The sequence below is a fragment of the Limulus polyphemus genome, unplaced genomic scaffold (assembly GCF_000517525.1).
Source record: "Limulus polyphemus unplaced genomic scaffold, Limulus_polyphemus-2.1.2 Scaffold44, whole genome shotgun sequence".
Taxonomy (NCBI): domain Eukaryota; kingdom Metazoa; phylum Arthropoda; class Merostomata; order Xiphosura; family Limulidae; genus Limulus; species Limulus polyphemus.
This window is the reverse complement of record NW_013665654.1, coordinates 318,454-336,325: the sequence shown is the minus strand read 5'-3', so window position 1 is coordinate 336,325 and position 17,872 is coordinate 318,454. Positions and strand designations below refer to the sequence as shown.

The 17,872-nt window shown below is 29.4% G+C and overlaps 1 protein-coding gene across 2 annotated transcripts in view; it reads right to left on the bottom strand.

Moving 5' to 3' along the window:
• LOC106462242 (interferon-related developmental regulator 1-like) overlaps window positions 1–17,872 on the bottom strand; it is a 39,348-nt gene that overhangs the window by 3,180 nt on the left and 18,296 nt on the right. For both annotated transcript variants that reach the window (XM_013922145.2, XM_022389581.1), the window contains 6 exons: window positions 15,785–15,835; window positions 12,312–12,490; window positions 11,600–11,708; window positions 8,475–8,609; window positions 5,853–5,981; window positions 1,756–1,842 (listed from right to left, as the gene is read on the bottom strand). In XM_013922145.2, the coding sequence (XP_013777599.1) occupies window positions 1,756–1,842; window positions 5,853–5,981; window positions 8,475–8,609; window positions 11,600–11,708; window positions 12,312–12,490; window positions 15,785–15,835 (690 nt within the window). The remainder of the gene's footprint in view (window positions 1–1,755; window positions 1,843–5,852; window positions 5,982–8,474; window positions 8,610–11,599; window positions 11,709–12,311; window positions 12,491–15,784; window positions 15,836–17,872) is intronic.

Below are 17,872 nucleotides of genomic sequence, written 5' to 3'. Positions count from 1 at the left end.
GTGTTTCCAAAATTTGAAAGAGGTGGCAGGATGCCACTGTTTACTATATGAGCAATATCTTGGCAAATAGAAAAGATAAGGTGTTCTTATTTTATATTCTAGCTTGTTAATATCAGTAATTTGAGTTCTTAATTCGTACAAAACTACAGACTTAATATTTTGACATCACAAACATCTAATTTGACCCAGTGCTGCATTCAACATAGCATGTGACACACCAAAATTGATGTTTAACTCTGTTTTTTAAAACTTATTTTTAAATTAAGAAATTGAGTAATATATAATATTAAAATGTGAATTATAATCTATAGTTTGATACCAAAATTACTGACATAAATTTATGAAACAGTAGTTCAATAAAACACAATGACATGGCCTTTCACCCATGACCCGTCTGGAAAGGGTTAATTGATGCTGACAGGGCATGTTACTCTAGACCTTTTTTTCACCAATAAAACTTAAAAACATTGAAAGACTCCAAAAATTCATTTTTTTCATTCACAAAAATTATATAAAACAAATAAAAGTTAACTTTTTTTTTAAACATAAGTATCCATGGTGAATGTCTCAATAAAAGAAAATTAAAGTACAAAGAACACAACATGATTAAGCTGTATTTTCATGACCAATGAATCAGTTTAACATTACAAATCCTCAAAGTGTAAAACATGATTACCACTGAATGTTTGACAGAAGTCCTTATAAAAAAAAATATACAAATACAATAGAAGTATTTGTAGTATCTTAACTGGGGGATTTGCTATGACCAACTCAATATATTATAAAAATCAGCTACTCTATAAGAAATATCTTAGTATTTAATAAAATAGTGAGATATTTCAGAAAACTATAGCAAATTCATACAAACACATAGATGTACATAATAAAAATAAATTTCTTGGACTTGGAAACCATGTCACCTCAGCAAAAAATACAAGCTTACTCTTAACAAATTTTTAGTGTAAACATTTAAGAGGTATTAACTTCTCTTTATTTATGAATTTCTTTCCGTCACCAAAATGTGAATATCAGTCAAGAAAAATTATGTACAGGCCTAATCTAATCATTGATTCACTACTCCTGCTGCAGTGGACTAGTTTCACCAAGTTCACAGCTTACCAGTACTGCTTGGAAAAGCGAAGCAAGTAAATAAAAGAAGCCTCATACAGTGGTGGAATTTAAGTGGTTTGTTTGTTGCTTTTGATGTACTGTGGTGAGTAAAGGACTACACATCAAAACCAGCCAACCACACTTAAGAATCATTCAAAACTTCAAGGCACTTATTAAATAGAACAATTAAAGAAATTTATGACACCCCAGAAACCAAATCAATACAGTTTCTCTGAATAACAGTTTGCTACAAATACTTCAAAATATGGGTAGCACACAAAATATACATCTAACACAATTACAGAATGATGAGAAATGAACACAACATATTGTGACCTGTCAAAATGTTATAAGAAAACAAAATTAAGGTTTTAGAGCAATAAAAAGAAGCCAAATTTAAGATTTTTTCCCTATACATAAATGATAAAAATACATCCACAATGTATATGCCTAGATATGCAGAATTTTGTTGTTATATTATTTTTGCTATAAGCTATGTCAGATACACTGGCCAATCAACTAAAAAAGAATTTGGACCAACTGTGTTAACCTTATGGCTTGTTAGAAATGACTAACCTTCTCAATTTTTAATTTTCTTGTTATCCCAAAAAAAAAACAACAAAAAATGTCAAAATAACAACCTACCCTATCAAACTTGCTAATTTTCTGGTACATTCCACCATTTGTAACAGGAGGGCCTAGTTCAAAAATGTCCCTTAACAACTCATTTTCCTGCAAAATACAAAATTAAGTAGTTATTAACATCTAAACAAATTGAAAAATTAAGTAATAATATGGTATAAATTGCTGTTTCTTAGTGAAATAAAAAAAGAAGTTTTCACTAAATAAACTAGATGTACTTCTGCAGGGTCCCCAAAATTAAGAGTAACAAATATTTTTATTTCTTGCTTTTGAAGTTCATAAGTCATGATGTGCTGTAGCTTACAGATTGCATAATTCTTCTCATGACAAATTGCAATGTTAATTGTCCTTTATATGATGTCATTTTTGTGTCTTACAGACTGACTGACAGACAGACAACACGCTACTGTATAGTGGTGCAAATGGTTAAAAAGGGTGACCCCTTTTGGAGAAATTACTTCTGGAAAGTGAAAATACTACAAAAAGACAAATTAATAATACAGGATACAGAAATAGTATTATACTGGGTTTCAGCATTTATAGTTAACTCTTAGATTTGGAAAAAATAAAAACTCTGTTACTGATCTGCCTAAATAAGAAATTGCAGTTTCTTAAATCATACACTTAAATCACAAAGTATATATCACACTTACATCCAAGGACCGTACCATAGTTAAAAAAATGTTTCCAGTATGTTTTAACTAATTTGGATCAGTTACATTTAAGCACAAGTGAACTGATACCTCCCTATTTTGCTTATTTAACAAGGTCATAGAACCATCTTTTAGTACTTCTGTTAAATTGGTCAAATAAAATGTTTAAAATAATAGATATTAATAGAGACTGACAAGTTTTCTTACTGCAAGAGAGAGAACATGCATCTTGTTGCAGAATGGAAAACTCATTTTGACAAACGAGAATTTGTAAAAGCAGTAGTGGTTTCTAATACGAATATATACCAGCTTACAGTTAGGTATTAGCATTAGGCAAATAGTGATTGACTATATTTAATTTATCACTTAGTACAGTGTTCCTCAAACCATGTTACATACAAACAAAAACAAGAGGGAATCCTCAATAGCTGTGGCACTTGAAATCTTTGGGGCAGGATTAGAGTAAATAAATCTATGATATAAACAGCCCATTTTTCTGTTTTTGAAACAACTGCAGAATAAGATATTGGTAATGGTAAAGAACTGAGAAAATACTAACTTTTCAGAAACTAAATATTTTAGCTATGTATATATGTGTGACTCGAAGAAAAATATTCTTGATCTGTATACTTGTTCATCTCTCTACAATCATAACTTCGACATTGAGCAGATAGCCCTTTGTGTGTCTTGGCATGAGCCACACAAAATACAAGTCTCTTGTGGTTCATCAATAAAGTGAAGTAGCAGCAAATGTGTTTGTTTTGGAAGTGACAAAATAATCAGAATACAGGTTAAGTATGTAATTTCAAAAAGGCACATTCTTACTACTTTTATAACACATTATTCTTTTCTAGATACTTGTCTTTTCATTTACTTTATATTTACCAAATATACACAAACATATAACGAGGGTATACGAAATCCTTTATTATTTCTAACTACTATTACTGTGCTTGTAAACATTAAAAAATGTTGCATTTTCCATCTTTTTTGTTGTAAAAATGACTACTTTGCATTATCAAAACCTCAAATATTGCTAAGTATTTTCTGGTCAGAAACTAATACAAATTCACAGACAAATTCAGGATATCTGCTGCTGTTCCTAATTTTGAACTACCAATCACAGGGAAGGCAACTTGTTGGTAGTAGCCACCACGAATTTGAGTTACTCTTCCATCATGAATAGTAGGTTTACTTATTACTATTATAATGCTCTAATGGTTTAAAAATGCAAGAACTGTTAGGCTCGACAGTAATGAGTTTCATTCCCACAACAAAAATTGAATTTTCATTTGTATAAGTGGTGCTTCCTACATTCAAAATTTAATTATACTACTTTATTATCAATGTATGTCAATAAGTTTAGCATAAAAATAATTATAATTCAAATTTTTAGGCTACCTAAGTTTTAATTTCTTAATGTCAAACAAAAATAATTAAATAAATTCTCAATCTTCATTTCTCTGTATCATGTAAAATGTCTGCACTCCCAAGTGCTCATTTTAGATTTTCTTTCTACCTTTATATGATCTTCTGAGTGTCCCACCAATTACACAGTTTCAATATAGATATTGGTAGGCAGAATATAAATTTCAAGCCTCCAAGCTTCTTGCTTTATTGAAATATAAATAAGCCGTAAAACCCACATGGTGGGTGCTTCTTGTCTCATCCTATTTCACACAAAATGTCAATAATTCTCCCAACATTCGCTATTTGAATATTTATAACCAATACAATGAGTAGATTGTTCTTTACAAGATTCGTTAAGAGGCTCATTCATTTTGGGCACTTATTAGTAGGTATTTGGCCTCAATTTTATTTTTTTGCAATTGTGTTTTTCTGCTTCAAGCAGGAAACTGAATTTTTTGCCTTATGCATTTTTGTGTTCTAAAATGTATATATGAAAGCACAAATAATTTTGATTTTAAGAACTAAATTAGAGATAAAGTGAGGCCTAACTCAGTTATGATTTTCACTCACCAATACCAAATGGGTTGTGCACTTTGCTCATGGTGTTTAGAGCCTATAGCCAAATATCTTCCATTATGCATATTGTTTTTGACAGGAGGATTAGTGCTCAAATAGATAATAAGTATAACAATAAAATTATGACTTTACGTAAAATATATACAAAAAAGTTAACAACTGAAAATTTGAAAATAAAAATTACGAGACAAGGGAAATTGTGTATCAAACGAATAAGGAAAATAGGTACTGTTCATTCTATTTCATATTTTCAACTTTTCAATTCACTGTACATTGGTCATTATTAGTCAGTATTAAAACAGACAAAATAACAGATAAAAATGAAGTTTTACAAAAACACTTGATATTCATTTAGGACTTAGAGGTTATGTAAATGAATTATCATACCATAAAACAAAACAAATATATATATTTTTTTTATTCTTAACACTAAAATCGCCTTGCACTCAGACTAGTCAGAGTCTGATTCAAATTGATTTCGTAATTCACAGACAAATCGTTAGTGAAAATACTTAGATAAAAATTCAATTTGTTTACAACAGATTTCTTACATTTACTAAAACATTCCAAGTTTCATGAATACACATACAGTGAATTCAGAATTATCAACAGAGGAGTTTAGAATATTGTTAATGTAAGAAAATCAAAGTGACAATGGAACAAATGTAGAAACCTGGAGAAAAAATAAATAAAGAATATGAATGGACTGAAAATGAAAGAAACGTATGAATTTGGAAGATTATGAAAGGAAAAATGAGCAAAGAAATCTGCAGGAAAATTGGATTTTTTTTAAAGAAAAGAAGAATTAAAATAGTTATAAGTAAATAAAGACAGGAAAAAACTAAATAACTATTGAATTAGATGGAACTTTGTCTAAAGAAAAATAATAATGTGATAATAAAGGTATTCTACCAAAACTATGTACCTTTCTAAACTGAAAATTCACCAAGCAAAACAAATTTAATTTAAATGCATAAAGAGTTAGAAGTATTATGATGATGATGCCAAATTAGCTTCAACTACATATACACTTTTATATTCCTTTCCTGGTGTCTGATTTTAAAAGCTCCAGACAACTACATAACACTGAAAACTTATTTCACTGAATTATTACACTATGGTTATTTTAAAAGGAAGCAGCTATTTATGAAAGTTCAGTAAATTCAATGATGATAAGCTGGTTTGTTTTTTAAAATAAAAGTTGCTTAAAAAAGTTGAAACTATTAGCAAAAATGTATAAAACACTGTGTGAAGTAATGTTTTGATATGACTTTAAATACTAGATCAATAGATGGAATGTTTAATTCAATCACCATTATATGATACAATTAAACTGGGGTTCAATAAAAAAATTCTAATTCTAATGTACAATAATTGTGAAATGCAAGTAAGTTGAACATAATGAAGCACAGAAAACAGCATCAAGCTGTATTTTTATTTTTAATAATTCAAATATCATACCTTGAGATGCAAGTTCATTCCAGACCCTAAAATATAACAAATGGCATCATACTGGCGTTTTTTACACCAACTGTCAATGTTAAGGACCTCTCTACCAAACTTCACTCTAACATCTGGAGCTTCTCCTTCCTAGTATGAAAAAAAACCTATTACTAGATAAAATCCTATTAAAGATCACAGTTTCAACCTGAAAAGGTCCTAACAACAGTTCTAAATGTTGTTTCCAGCATTATATATCGATGAACTAAACCTGTTATACCTTCCATGATGAATTACTTATTACACTTGCACTCCTCTCGCTGTTTAGAATCCAGTCGTACATTTCATTTGAAAAGGATGATAAGCCATAAATTACGTTTATATAACTGAATTCTTTCATATACTGCTTATCACTGTTACATAAAAGATTATCAAAATAAATATCTCACGATGCTTTATATATAAAATTGTAAAAACTTTTGCTGTAATCTAACTTCCGAGTGACTAAATTAATTTTTTTTATCCAGCATCAATTTTATTTAAGAATTGATGACACTACATGTAAGCCTAGCACTGTTTTAATCTTTATAAAGAATTAAATATATATTTGTTATCCAAACACCTGAAGTATTTTGCTGGAAATAACCTAATTTGAAATTATGTAGTGTGTCAGACAATGGCTTATGTACAATGTAACAAAAGTATAAAACATATGACAGATGCACCAGCACTAATAGGTTTGTTTACTGTCATTAGTAAGTAAAATTTTGCTTAAAGTTATATTGCAACTATGCAAGTTACAAAACCATATTGCTTTTGGGAACACAATATGAAACAATGCTTTTTCATGTTAAAATTTCTTTTATAATTTTACTGATTATATATTTTTCCCACTAAGCCCCAATGCTTCACATTAATAAAGTGGACATGCATTCTTCCCCACTTTAGTTTCTAAGACAATTAAATATTATTGAAGTATACAGCAAGTAACAAAGAGACCTACTTAACTTTAATTTTTTCATTGAAAAAGAACAAAATCACATGATTAAAGTTCTGAAATTAAGGTGGCACAACTATTTAAAGTATAAAGTATAATCGTGTTTCCTTCAGATAATTTTAATAAAATGTTTATAACACATTTACCACAGAAAAAATATAGTTCTTGCATATCAGATCAATGGGCCAATTAAGAGACTAACCAAAGCAATGCATGTACGCATAGCAACAGGGTAACCAGAAGTTATAATTACTGTGTTTGTAAAAAATAAAGACAATCTTCAAAAAAAAATTATTTCCAATATATTCAATAATATTGCATTATCCTCATTCTTTCTATGTCTCTTCTGTGATATACAAAAATAGCAAACATCATGTCATTCATCGATGGGGTCTGTAAAATGCACTTGCTGAATAGCATTTACATGTGTTCGAGGGCAAAATTTAAATAGTATCCATCAAAACAGAAACCCTTACTTAAAAAAAACTAATATTTGATTAAATTTGGTAATTTAGTTTTGGATAAAGCATCACCTTTACTTGTAATATACTGTTATATGAATCATCTTAAAAAAAGGACTGAAGAAAGGCAACAAAGAATATAAAATTCATATTTTATATCTGCACCACATAGGCCGTACCAATTCATATAATTTTTAGTTTGGTAATAAAGTGGAAGAAGGTATTTCAATGAATATAAATACATATATATTTGCAATATGCATTATTTCAGTCTTTATAATAGGAAAAAATGTAAAGTTGGGCCAATGCATTATTCATGTCTACTAGTCTGAATCTAGTACATCAAAAATTTTTACATCCCTACAATGCGAAACAAGCAATAAAATTAATTCAATACCCTCTTAATAAATACAAACTAGAGCTATGTGACTAGAAAAACAAGTATTTCACATTTTACTTTGATATCCATCCACTAAAAATATCAAGGTATACATTGTATCAGCTTGGAACAAAATATTAAATGCATTCCTTTTCATTTGTGTTATACAAAACATCACATTTTTTATATGAGAGGCAATATCTACGTATCCTCATCATTATTCTAATCTTGTCACACTTTGAAATAAATTATATCCACCTTTGTGCCTCTTTTTATCCATAATTGCTGGGGATTTTACTCCATAGTTTAACTGTTTTTTCCCACTTGGAGAATTTTAGATAATATACACACATTCACATATATATCAAAGTTAAATGATATTTCTGAATAAGTACCTATCAGTATTTATAACACTTTATAATCTAATTTCAAAAAAAATCAGTTACAATAAATCTAAGAATTTGTTTTGGGTTAAAACGTTATTTTTTTAAAACTTTTATAATCCTAGAAGAAAAAATGAAGCGTTTAATGCAATTAAATGGTGCCATTCGGAATTATGGATATTACACAGAATAATTCTAAATTTGACAAATCACTTCAAAATCCTTTTTTTTTACAGTATCTTACATATGGCTTAAAAGTAAGTTTGAATATAAATACCGAGGTACTCATCAACCAAATGGTTAGAATAATTTTCAAAGTATTACCAGTTGTTTATAGATTACAAAACTTATAAACGTGCTCTATGTATAATATTTTCTAAATGCAAGTTTCTCTTTCAAACAAAAACACTTAAAACAACACACCTCCACTGCACGCAATATATCTCGGAAACTAGATCTTTGTTGTCGACGATCTTTTTTAGCACGAAATTTATGACTGTCAGTAGCAAGTTGTCGTAATGTTTCACAAAGATTATCAACGTTTTCTATTTCAAAATCCTAGAAAAAAATATTATTAGCATTTACTTGAAAATAAATAGTAAGGTACAATATTTCATAAAGAAATTTACTTTAAAATATTAAAACAATACTTAGAAGGAAATATAGTCTTGATAGTTAAAATGCTATTGCCCATGTAATACCCAACCTATAATTGTATGTAATTGTAATAATGTTAATACCATAAAATTAGATTTGCTTTCATCAGGAACAAACACCAAAATTGTTCAATGAGAAAAAAAAAAATAACTACAATACGTTTTCTTTCAAAATAACTAGAAAAATAAAATGAAAGACGTTTTTGGGTTCCGACTATTTCAAAATGACCACGATGATTTTTGTTGCCTGTATACTTAACAAAACTACAACTAAAGTGATTAGTAACTAAAAATTAATTTGGGTTTGTGGTAAATGCCTGTCACAATTTACTAACATTATTTCACCATTGCCTATAAACCACAAATCCTTAGTATTCATGGGAGAAACTTTTTACTGTGCTCTACCACACAATGAAGGATTCCATTAAAACATTTCACTTATCTAAAATATAAGGTTCAATATCTTAAATTTTACAACATGATATACTTACTGAAACACTTGTACCATTAATCTATATTAATAGTTTTGTTTTGAGTTTACTTACTGATTAAGTATTATTTTATTACAAGTTACAGCTTTTACAGTAAGGAAGGTTTGTAGCTGTGTACTTTAGAATGATCACACTAGTGATCAAAATGTCATACCTCTTCTAAAGACAAATCTTCCTTACAGTAAATTGTAATAAAATAACTGTTCTATATTGTATGCTTTATTTTATTACAAGTTACAGCTTTTACAGTAAGGAAGGTTTGTACCCGTGTACTTTAGAATGATCACACTAGCCTTACAGTAAACTGTAATAAAATAACCGTTCTATATTGTATGCTTTATTTTATTACAAGTTACAGCTTTTACAGTAAGGAAATTTTGTACCTGTGTACTTTAGAATGATCACACAAGTGATCAAAATGTCATACCTCTTCTAAAGACAAATCTTCCTTACAGTAAATTGTAATAAAATAACTGTTCTATATTGTATGCTTTATTTTATCTTACCAGTACACATTATGGCAATTATGAAGTTGTAGTTAAAGTAGCCACAAACCAAAATTCTATTTTACTTTCGTCTTCTTCCGGTTTGTGACCGTCTTAGTATACAGCCAAAATCTGTTGTGGTGATTTCGAAAAAATAAGAACCTGAAAAAATCTTTCATTTCAGGTCATTTTGAAAGGGTCAAAATACATCATTATACTATCTCTTCCAACTGTATTAAAATGTTTAATACGAGTCTTGTGATTCAAAACAAAGGTGTAGTAGGAAATGTTTTAACACCATTAGAATTCAAAGTTAAATCCTAATTGTTTAGTTCTTCATTAGGCAACTTCCTGTATAAAAGATGTATTTGTCAGTTCTTGTGTACTAATGTTTTCATACCTTTTCTAGAATAACTTTTAGTCATAGTGCATTGTTTATCTCGTGATTAATTTCAAAGGTTTGTAATTCCATTATACTCTGTACCCCCACCACCAAATAAAATAGTTAAATATGCCATGTTGTTATAAAAAAGATTAATTCAAGTAAAAGTATATATCTTACCTTAGGTTTTTAAGTTTTCAAAACTTTAAGCAACAGATTAACTCCAAGCTTGAATAATAACATCACTATTTTTCCTTTTGATTAATTTGAAACATAGCTAATATATTATATAATTATGTTTCAGTTATACTGTCATCTATTTTTCTGTAATTACAATAACTACTCTATATTGATTTTTTTTTACTTTGCAAGCATTACTAATTGTTAAAACACATTTGTTTCATCTTGAACCACTTACAGGCCATTTCCTTGACTCCAAAAAAACTAATGAATGGACAAAGCAACTTGAACCAGTAGGTTAAAACAACCAAGTTTCAGTAATTATTAATAATAGTTAAAAATTACTACAAGCTGTATTTATTTGTGTTATATTTATACTGTTAACTAATGTGAATATTTTTATATACCAAGTCCAAAAGACTATTATAATTTTGAAGGTAATTGATGATTTCTAACTGCTAAAGGTTTAAGATTAGTTCATTGTGTGTATTATATTAAATACTATAAGGCAGCTCATCAGCTAATAACGATGACTCAGTGAAGATTAAATGTCCCCCCTCCTAAACTTATTTATATTTATGCTAAAGATGGTCAACCTATATTTTAACAGTTCATTTAATGTTATTACATTATGTACATACACACATTAAAAGAAAAAGCACAATTTTTTATCAATTTCATTTTGAAATATAACTAAAAGAACAAAATATTAAAATAAATGAAAAATTGTCAAACTACACAAGACTAAGCTATAAGCAACAAAGGAATTATAAAAAATGAGGCACTAATAGAATTATTTTTAATGTTTTAAAAAACAAAGTTATTTAGACTGAAAATTCATGCACTAACATCCCAAGTAGTGGCAACGAATAGCATGACTGTACTGTAGAAACATGTTACAGATTTTTTTTTTTGCTTATGAACCTTGCATTTAGACATGTAATCAAGCCTACTTCAAGCTAACAGTGGAGCAGAAGTTGACAGAACATGAAATATTATTCTGGTACATATCCACAATTATAGTTTCTATGTATTCCTTTTCATTTCCTTAAATCTAATTTATGTAGTAAAAAACCTAAATTTATGTTACTTTCTAATGCATGGCTATCCACATGGAAGACAATGAAAGAAAGTAATAATATGGGGAAAGCATATCACTTTACTTGATGTAATGTTTATCCAATTTATCAAGTTTCCTTTCAAAGTAATGAAATGTTTATGATTTTCAAATACTTTGTGGCCTGGCTGTGTTATCTGCTAATGAATAAGTTAGCATATAAAATAAGAAGTACACCAAACACTCTGGAAAACTTCTAAAAGAAACAGTTGAGGATTACTGCCATAGAACACAAACCACTCGTTCTTCTCGAATCACTTCATACAAGATGGCAATTGCTTCTCCTGCTGCTATTCTTAATTCCAAGTCAGGACTTTCTAGTAATTCTGGTAACTTCTTCAACTGACTATAAAATATTCAATGAAGAAAAACAACAACATATGAATGTTCATAAACATACTTATTACATGTGTACAAGACTTTCTCAAGTAAATTTTCATTTAAAAAAAGGGAGGGATGACACTCTTAAATAACTGAAATTTCATTTTCAGTAGGCATATTGTGAAAATATTAGCTACCCAATAATACCAGCCACAATAAGAATGAAACTTAAAACACATATAGTATACATACATTTGATATTTTTCAAGCATGTTTATGCTACAAAAAAAGAAGAAACTTTCAGAAGTTAAAAATTTGTGTTCAGCAGTATTTTTTAACTATTTCTTGCACTTGTAAATCAAAACTTTAAAAAAATAGGAATGTTTTCTATTTGTAGGTGCACCAGTCAGTGAATAGTTTACAAGAAAGATTTAAAAGATTTTAAGAGTTAAGATTTTTGAAATTCATCACTCACCTGCAAATATTTATTCAATATAATAGTTTCTGAAATATAATTAAGCCCTCCATTATGTTTGAATGCATGTAGACGTGATAATTTCTTAAAAGTGCATCCAGCAAAGAAGTGATTGCATTAATGTACACGTATTTGATTGCACATTTAGTTTACCTTTCTGCCAGTTCTATAACTTGTAAAGTAGAGGAAATGGTCACAAGTAAACTCCAGGCTAACAAGGCATGGCTATGAAGAACTACTAATTCTGGGGCATGAGAAGGAACTGCTCCATTGCCTTTTAAAAATGATGCACTAAATATTGAATGAAGCAACTGCATGGTAGACTGAAGACTCTGTCCAGGGAAAAAAATAATTATTTACTACTCAAGTTTTTCACTACATATAACAGAAAATATAAAAGTAATTTTACTTATCACAAGCTATGAATTTTTCATGTGTAAACTTCTTCTAAATATATAGTAATGTTTCTCAGTTGTTATACAAATCTTGTGTACTAGTTTATGTCTGATATCTTGAAACTGGGTTAATATGTGTAATAACTGGCTTAGAACAGGTTTTTAACAATATACATGTAAAAAAACTGATTGTTTACCAAACAAAAATTCTGATTTTGAGTGTAAAACAAATAACCCACACCTACAAAAACATTAATAGTCATCAGTGCAATTATTGCAAATGAATTAACTGATAATTTCATCTTTCCATAATAGTTTAGAATATATCTTAAGCAAGGTATGTTCAGTTACTTTTTCTAAATTTTCATGTAAGCATTTTGGATGTAGTTATTGAATTATTTAAATTAAACGTAGAAATGTTGCAAACATGTATTAATCCTCTTGCTTAGATAAAAGTTACATATGGCAATGGCTATCTTACGGAGGCTTATACCAGTTTGATACACTGTCTGTATTCACTCCCTAGTGCATGCCATGCCTATCTCATTAAGTGACACATATGTTTGTAAAATTTGTTATGATGTGAGAGTTCTCTTCTTTGTAATATATAATTTGAAACAGTTAGTGACATAGGTATCCATGGATTATAAGATACTGCACTTCAGCCCTTTGTTTGACTTAAAAGTGTCATACAATATCATTCTTTCTATCCTTGTCACATGCAAACATTTTGGAAATCCTTCTTGTTCATCCCAGCAGCCACTACAGTCACAAAACAGTTTGCTTTGTAATAAACATTAACTTTTACCTAGACTTTTTCTGCACTGAACTATTATGTGATAACTAAAATTTAAAAAATGTTGGCTGTAACAAGAAAAATCAAACATTATGTGATGTCACTCAGATCCCTCAGTTCATTTTTAGGCAAATAATGCATTTTTATTATCCTAATATCATTTGAAATGCAAATGACTGGTCATACAGTCTACAGTTGTAAATGAACATTTGGTAGATGACTCCACATTTCACTCCAATTTGGAGCATGGTCAACACAAACAACAAGGGAAATGGATACTGTATTATTAAAATCAGTGCTCATAAAGTTGTGAAGTATCCTTGACCACTCCTTTGAATATTATTCTAATAGTATGTTTAGAATCATGTGATGGAATGCAACACGAATCCAAAGAGTATTCAAAACATACTTTATACAACCCAAGGCCAAAGAGTGTGCAGACCACTCCATTTGATTGTCACTCCCATCTTCTTCAAGGAATACGTCAATGAATTTAAGACAGCAGAAGAGGTAGTGTTATTATTTATTAGACTGAAGTTAGGTCCAGTTATACCAGCATATGGCAGCTCAGAGTCCCAGAATGTGGTTTTTATAATGTGTTGCATTAATGACACCATTACACAAAATGTATATTTCAACAATTCTAAGAATTCTTATTTTTGCCTATACCATACTTCTTCCATCACCATAACAAAGATTTCTGTATGAAAATGAGGTCTGGATTTGGTTCCACATTCTCTCCAAGTAAGCATACCCTTCTTTCGTAAGATGAAGATTTACTTTTCAGTAAAAAATATTGTTATTTGCCAAATGTATTCTTAGCATCATTTCATATGAGCCATTCTTTGCCTTTCTGGTGATTGAATGCACCTCATAATGTGTATGGGATACAGGTTGGCCTAGTGAAATGTTTATAACCACCAATATGCTGATACAGTGACCAGTTGTAGTTGTAAACACTTGATTCAGTCTCAGAGCACGCAGTCTACAATGTGGTAAGCCAGAACCAACACACGTCAGTCATCTGCTTAAGATAAAGATGATGATCTGCCTAGTTCAGGTGTCCAAAGTATTATACCGTTGGTTGGAACAGTTCCATATTATCCTAATGATACTTTGAAACATTTGCAACCAAACTGTAGCAGCCTATTGTGATAAACCTTGTAGTGTTTGTAATTAAAAAGTTCAATGACAACAGTAGACTACTAAAAAAAAAGTAGAATATGGAGAGCAAATAGATAAAGAAAGTTACAATAATTGATAACTTAATGGTACACAGTTTGGTGAACTCAGTAAAACAATGCATGCAACAAGTGGAATGTTAAAATCAAATGCTATCACACTACTTCAAAAGCTTTCAATAAAATCTAATAGTATGGTTTATTGTTAGAAATGTAAATGAAGTGAAATAACACAAGAAACTTTAAAATAAGTGGTTTGTATACTTTCATAGCTGCAAAGGAAAATGGCTGTAACCTAAAAAAGCTTTTTTTAGACTGTAAAGGGTTATTCAAAAGTCAATTAACAAGCAAGTAATTCAGAAATGGAGAGGTACAGGAAAATAATTGTTAGTAGTACAGAAAGAGGTGTAGGCATAACCTAAGACAATATCACTGAGGTCATTCAAGGTCATCTTTAAAGTAATACAAGTTTAACAAACTGAATAAAGAAATGCAAAAATTAATTTTAACTTCAACAGAAAGAGTCTTTATTCAATCCATTTAGGTACAGAGGCTTCAGTTTCAGAATTATTCAGTTTTTAAGTTATCTTTTGCTAACATCTGACACTGTGTAAATGAGTCTAACTACACAAACTGCTGATATCATGGTCTGAACTGCTAACATACCATTAACAAAAATGATTATTGTTTTGTTTACTTTTTAAAATTAAATGTTCAATAATTCGGTAATGGAGGCAATGATTTCTTTAACATGTAGTGTAAATTGTACTTTGATACCACATCAAATTAATAAGCAAATCAGCAAATAAAAAATTATCACTCACTACCAATATGCCTATGGTATGGCAGCCTTATCATGCAATCGTTGCTGTTATTATGTCTACAAAACAGCCAAGCAGAGATATGACAGATTCTTACACGATTTATTTTCTCCTAGACAAGTGCCAAATCAGAAATAAGTGCTAAAGAAGCAATTTATAGATACTTTTTGGATGCAGATTTACTGGAGAAACCATAAAATGTTTCAAATTAAACAGTATGTGAAACAAGTACATTCATAAACCAGCTCTTGTCCTAAATATTTGTTACAATGTCTCTAAAACTAACAGGAAACAAGTAAAAACAAATATATCACAGAGAGCACTTACACTGAATTCTATCACATGTATTATGTGACTTTATCAACACCTTATTAAATATAATACCAAAAGTAGTAGTATTTTATACAAAAAAAAATATGATTGGAATACTTACACCAACACCAGAATTTGTTATGAAACTGTATATTCCTAGGGCAGTTGCACACTGTAATGTCAAAATATTTGAACAAACATTAATTAAACTCTGAAGTGTAAAAGAAAAGAAAGTTCCAAATAATTTTTTTTATAAGTTTCTCAACCCATATATATCAGCACATCATGAGAATCAGTTGATTTTTAATTTAAAAAGAAAAAAATTTATGTTTTGCAAAGCAATTACCTTTCAATGCTTATTCCAAGTTTCATAATTTTGCATATTATATCCCATACAGTTTAAATGTTCACAGGCTACCTAGTGTGTCAAACAACACAATTTTAAAATAAAGTTTGTGTGGTTTCTCAGCTGCAAAGAAAATGACAGTAACCAAAAATATAATGTATTTTTTTTAGACTTTAACAAGTTATTCAGAAGTCCATTAATAGGCAAGTACTTTAAAAATAGGGGTACAGCAAAATAATTGGTAATGGTGTGGAATAAGGTGTGAATAAGGTGTAGGCGTAATCTAAGGCAACATTATTGAGGTATTTAAAGGTCATCTTTAAGGTAGCGTCTGTCAGAAAATAATTATTAAGCATAAGTCATCCACGGTGGCAATAGTAAAGGTGTAGATAATAACAAATGAAACATATTACAAAATAGCTTTGTCAAAAGTGTTGCCCAAGTGTGGAAAATACCAATATGGTGGCTTCACTGTCAATACCACTTACCGTTCTCAGTCTGCCTCCATGGTATCTATACATAAATGAGATCGTAGCATTCAGCTGCTGATACACATTTCCGATCATGTGATGTGAAAAAAGACACTCATCTGGAATTCATTAGTGGTTTAAATGTTTCATTTGTTACTGTCTACACCTTTGCAGTAGACATTCTTGGTGTAAGATGCATATTACTAAGTTTTGAAGAACATTTTCTGGAAATAAATTGTAAATTACCTCAATATTGTAAGAAAGTAGGCACAGCATACATCTTTCCACACCACTAACAATTACTTTCTATATCTATCCATTTCTGAATTGTTTGCTTGTCAGTGGGATTCTAAATATCCTGTATATCTATATAAATAGTACTAAAGTATCAGTAAATGAGAACCACACACATTACTGTATACATTTAGTAGAAGTTAAATTTCCAAAGAAACATTTTAATATGAAAATTATAGACATTTCAAACAATAAACAATTTCAGATGTTTAGCTCTAGAAAAATAAAATATAAAAAAGCACACAACTGTATCTTACTAAGCATATTTATAGCACTTAAGTACTTTTTTTTTTCAAATAGCTGTGAAATACTGATATTTTTCTCTTTCATTTATAGCTTAAAAAATAATGCATCATATTGTGCTCCAGATAAGATTCTTATCCACATAAACATGCATTATAAATAAAAACTGTATTTATCAAATATTCATAATACTTGCTGGTATGTTTTAGTGTGTATTTTCCAACTTAAGACCAAATAAAACCCGTATCAGTAATAAAAGAAATATAATGCATGGGAGATCATTCTCACCATAAACCAACTGTCAAGCTATACAGTGATTATTAGCTGATGATTATCTGTAGTTCTGGGTTATAGTTGAAGTAAAAATAATAACAGTCTAGTTTTATCAATAAATGTCAACAAATGCTTACTGTGTTTAATTTACACTATAATTGCCTTGGGGGGTGGTCCTTAATAGGACATTCATATGGAAATAAAAATATCAGGTACCTAGTAAATACAGAAAAAGTGTCAAATGACAGGTGTATGATAACAAAAAAGAAAACCGAATCTCAAAAACATGCAAGTTTTCAGCACTGAGTTTCATTTTCAGCATTGCGATATATTTTGAGGAGTAAACTACACAGTACATCAAAAGTTTATCTGAACTGCTATGCATATGTACAAAACATCCCACTTCCAAAAATTATTATTATCAAAATACATCCAAAACATTAAAACAGTGTCTATAATAGCAACATTATTATGTTTAAAATCTCTAAGTTAGAAACAAACATCTCTGACTGCAGAAAATTTATCTATAAACTTTTTACAAAACAGAAAAATTTAATTTCTACTCAGAAAATCCTACCAAAGC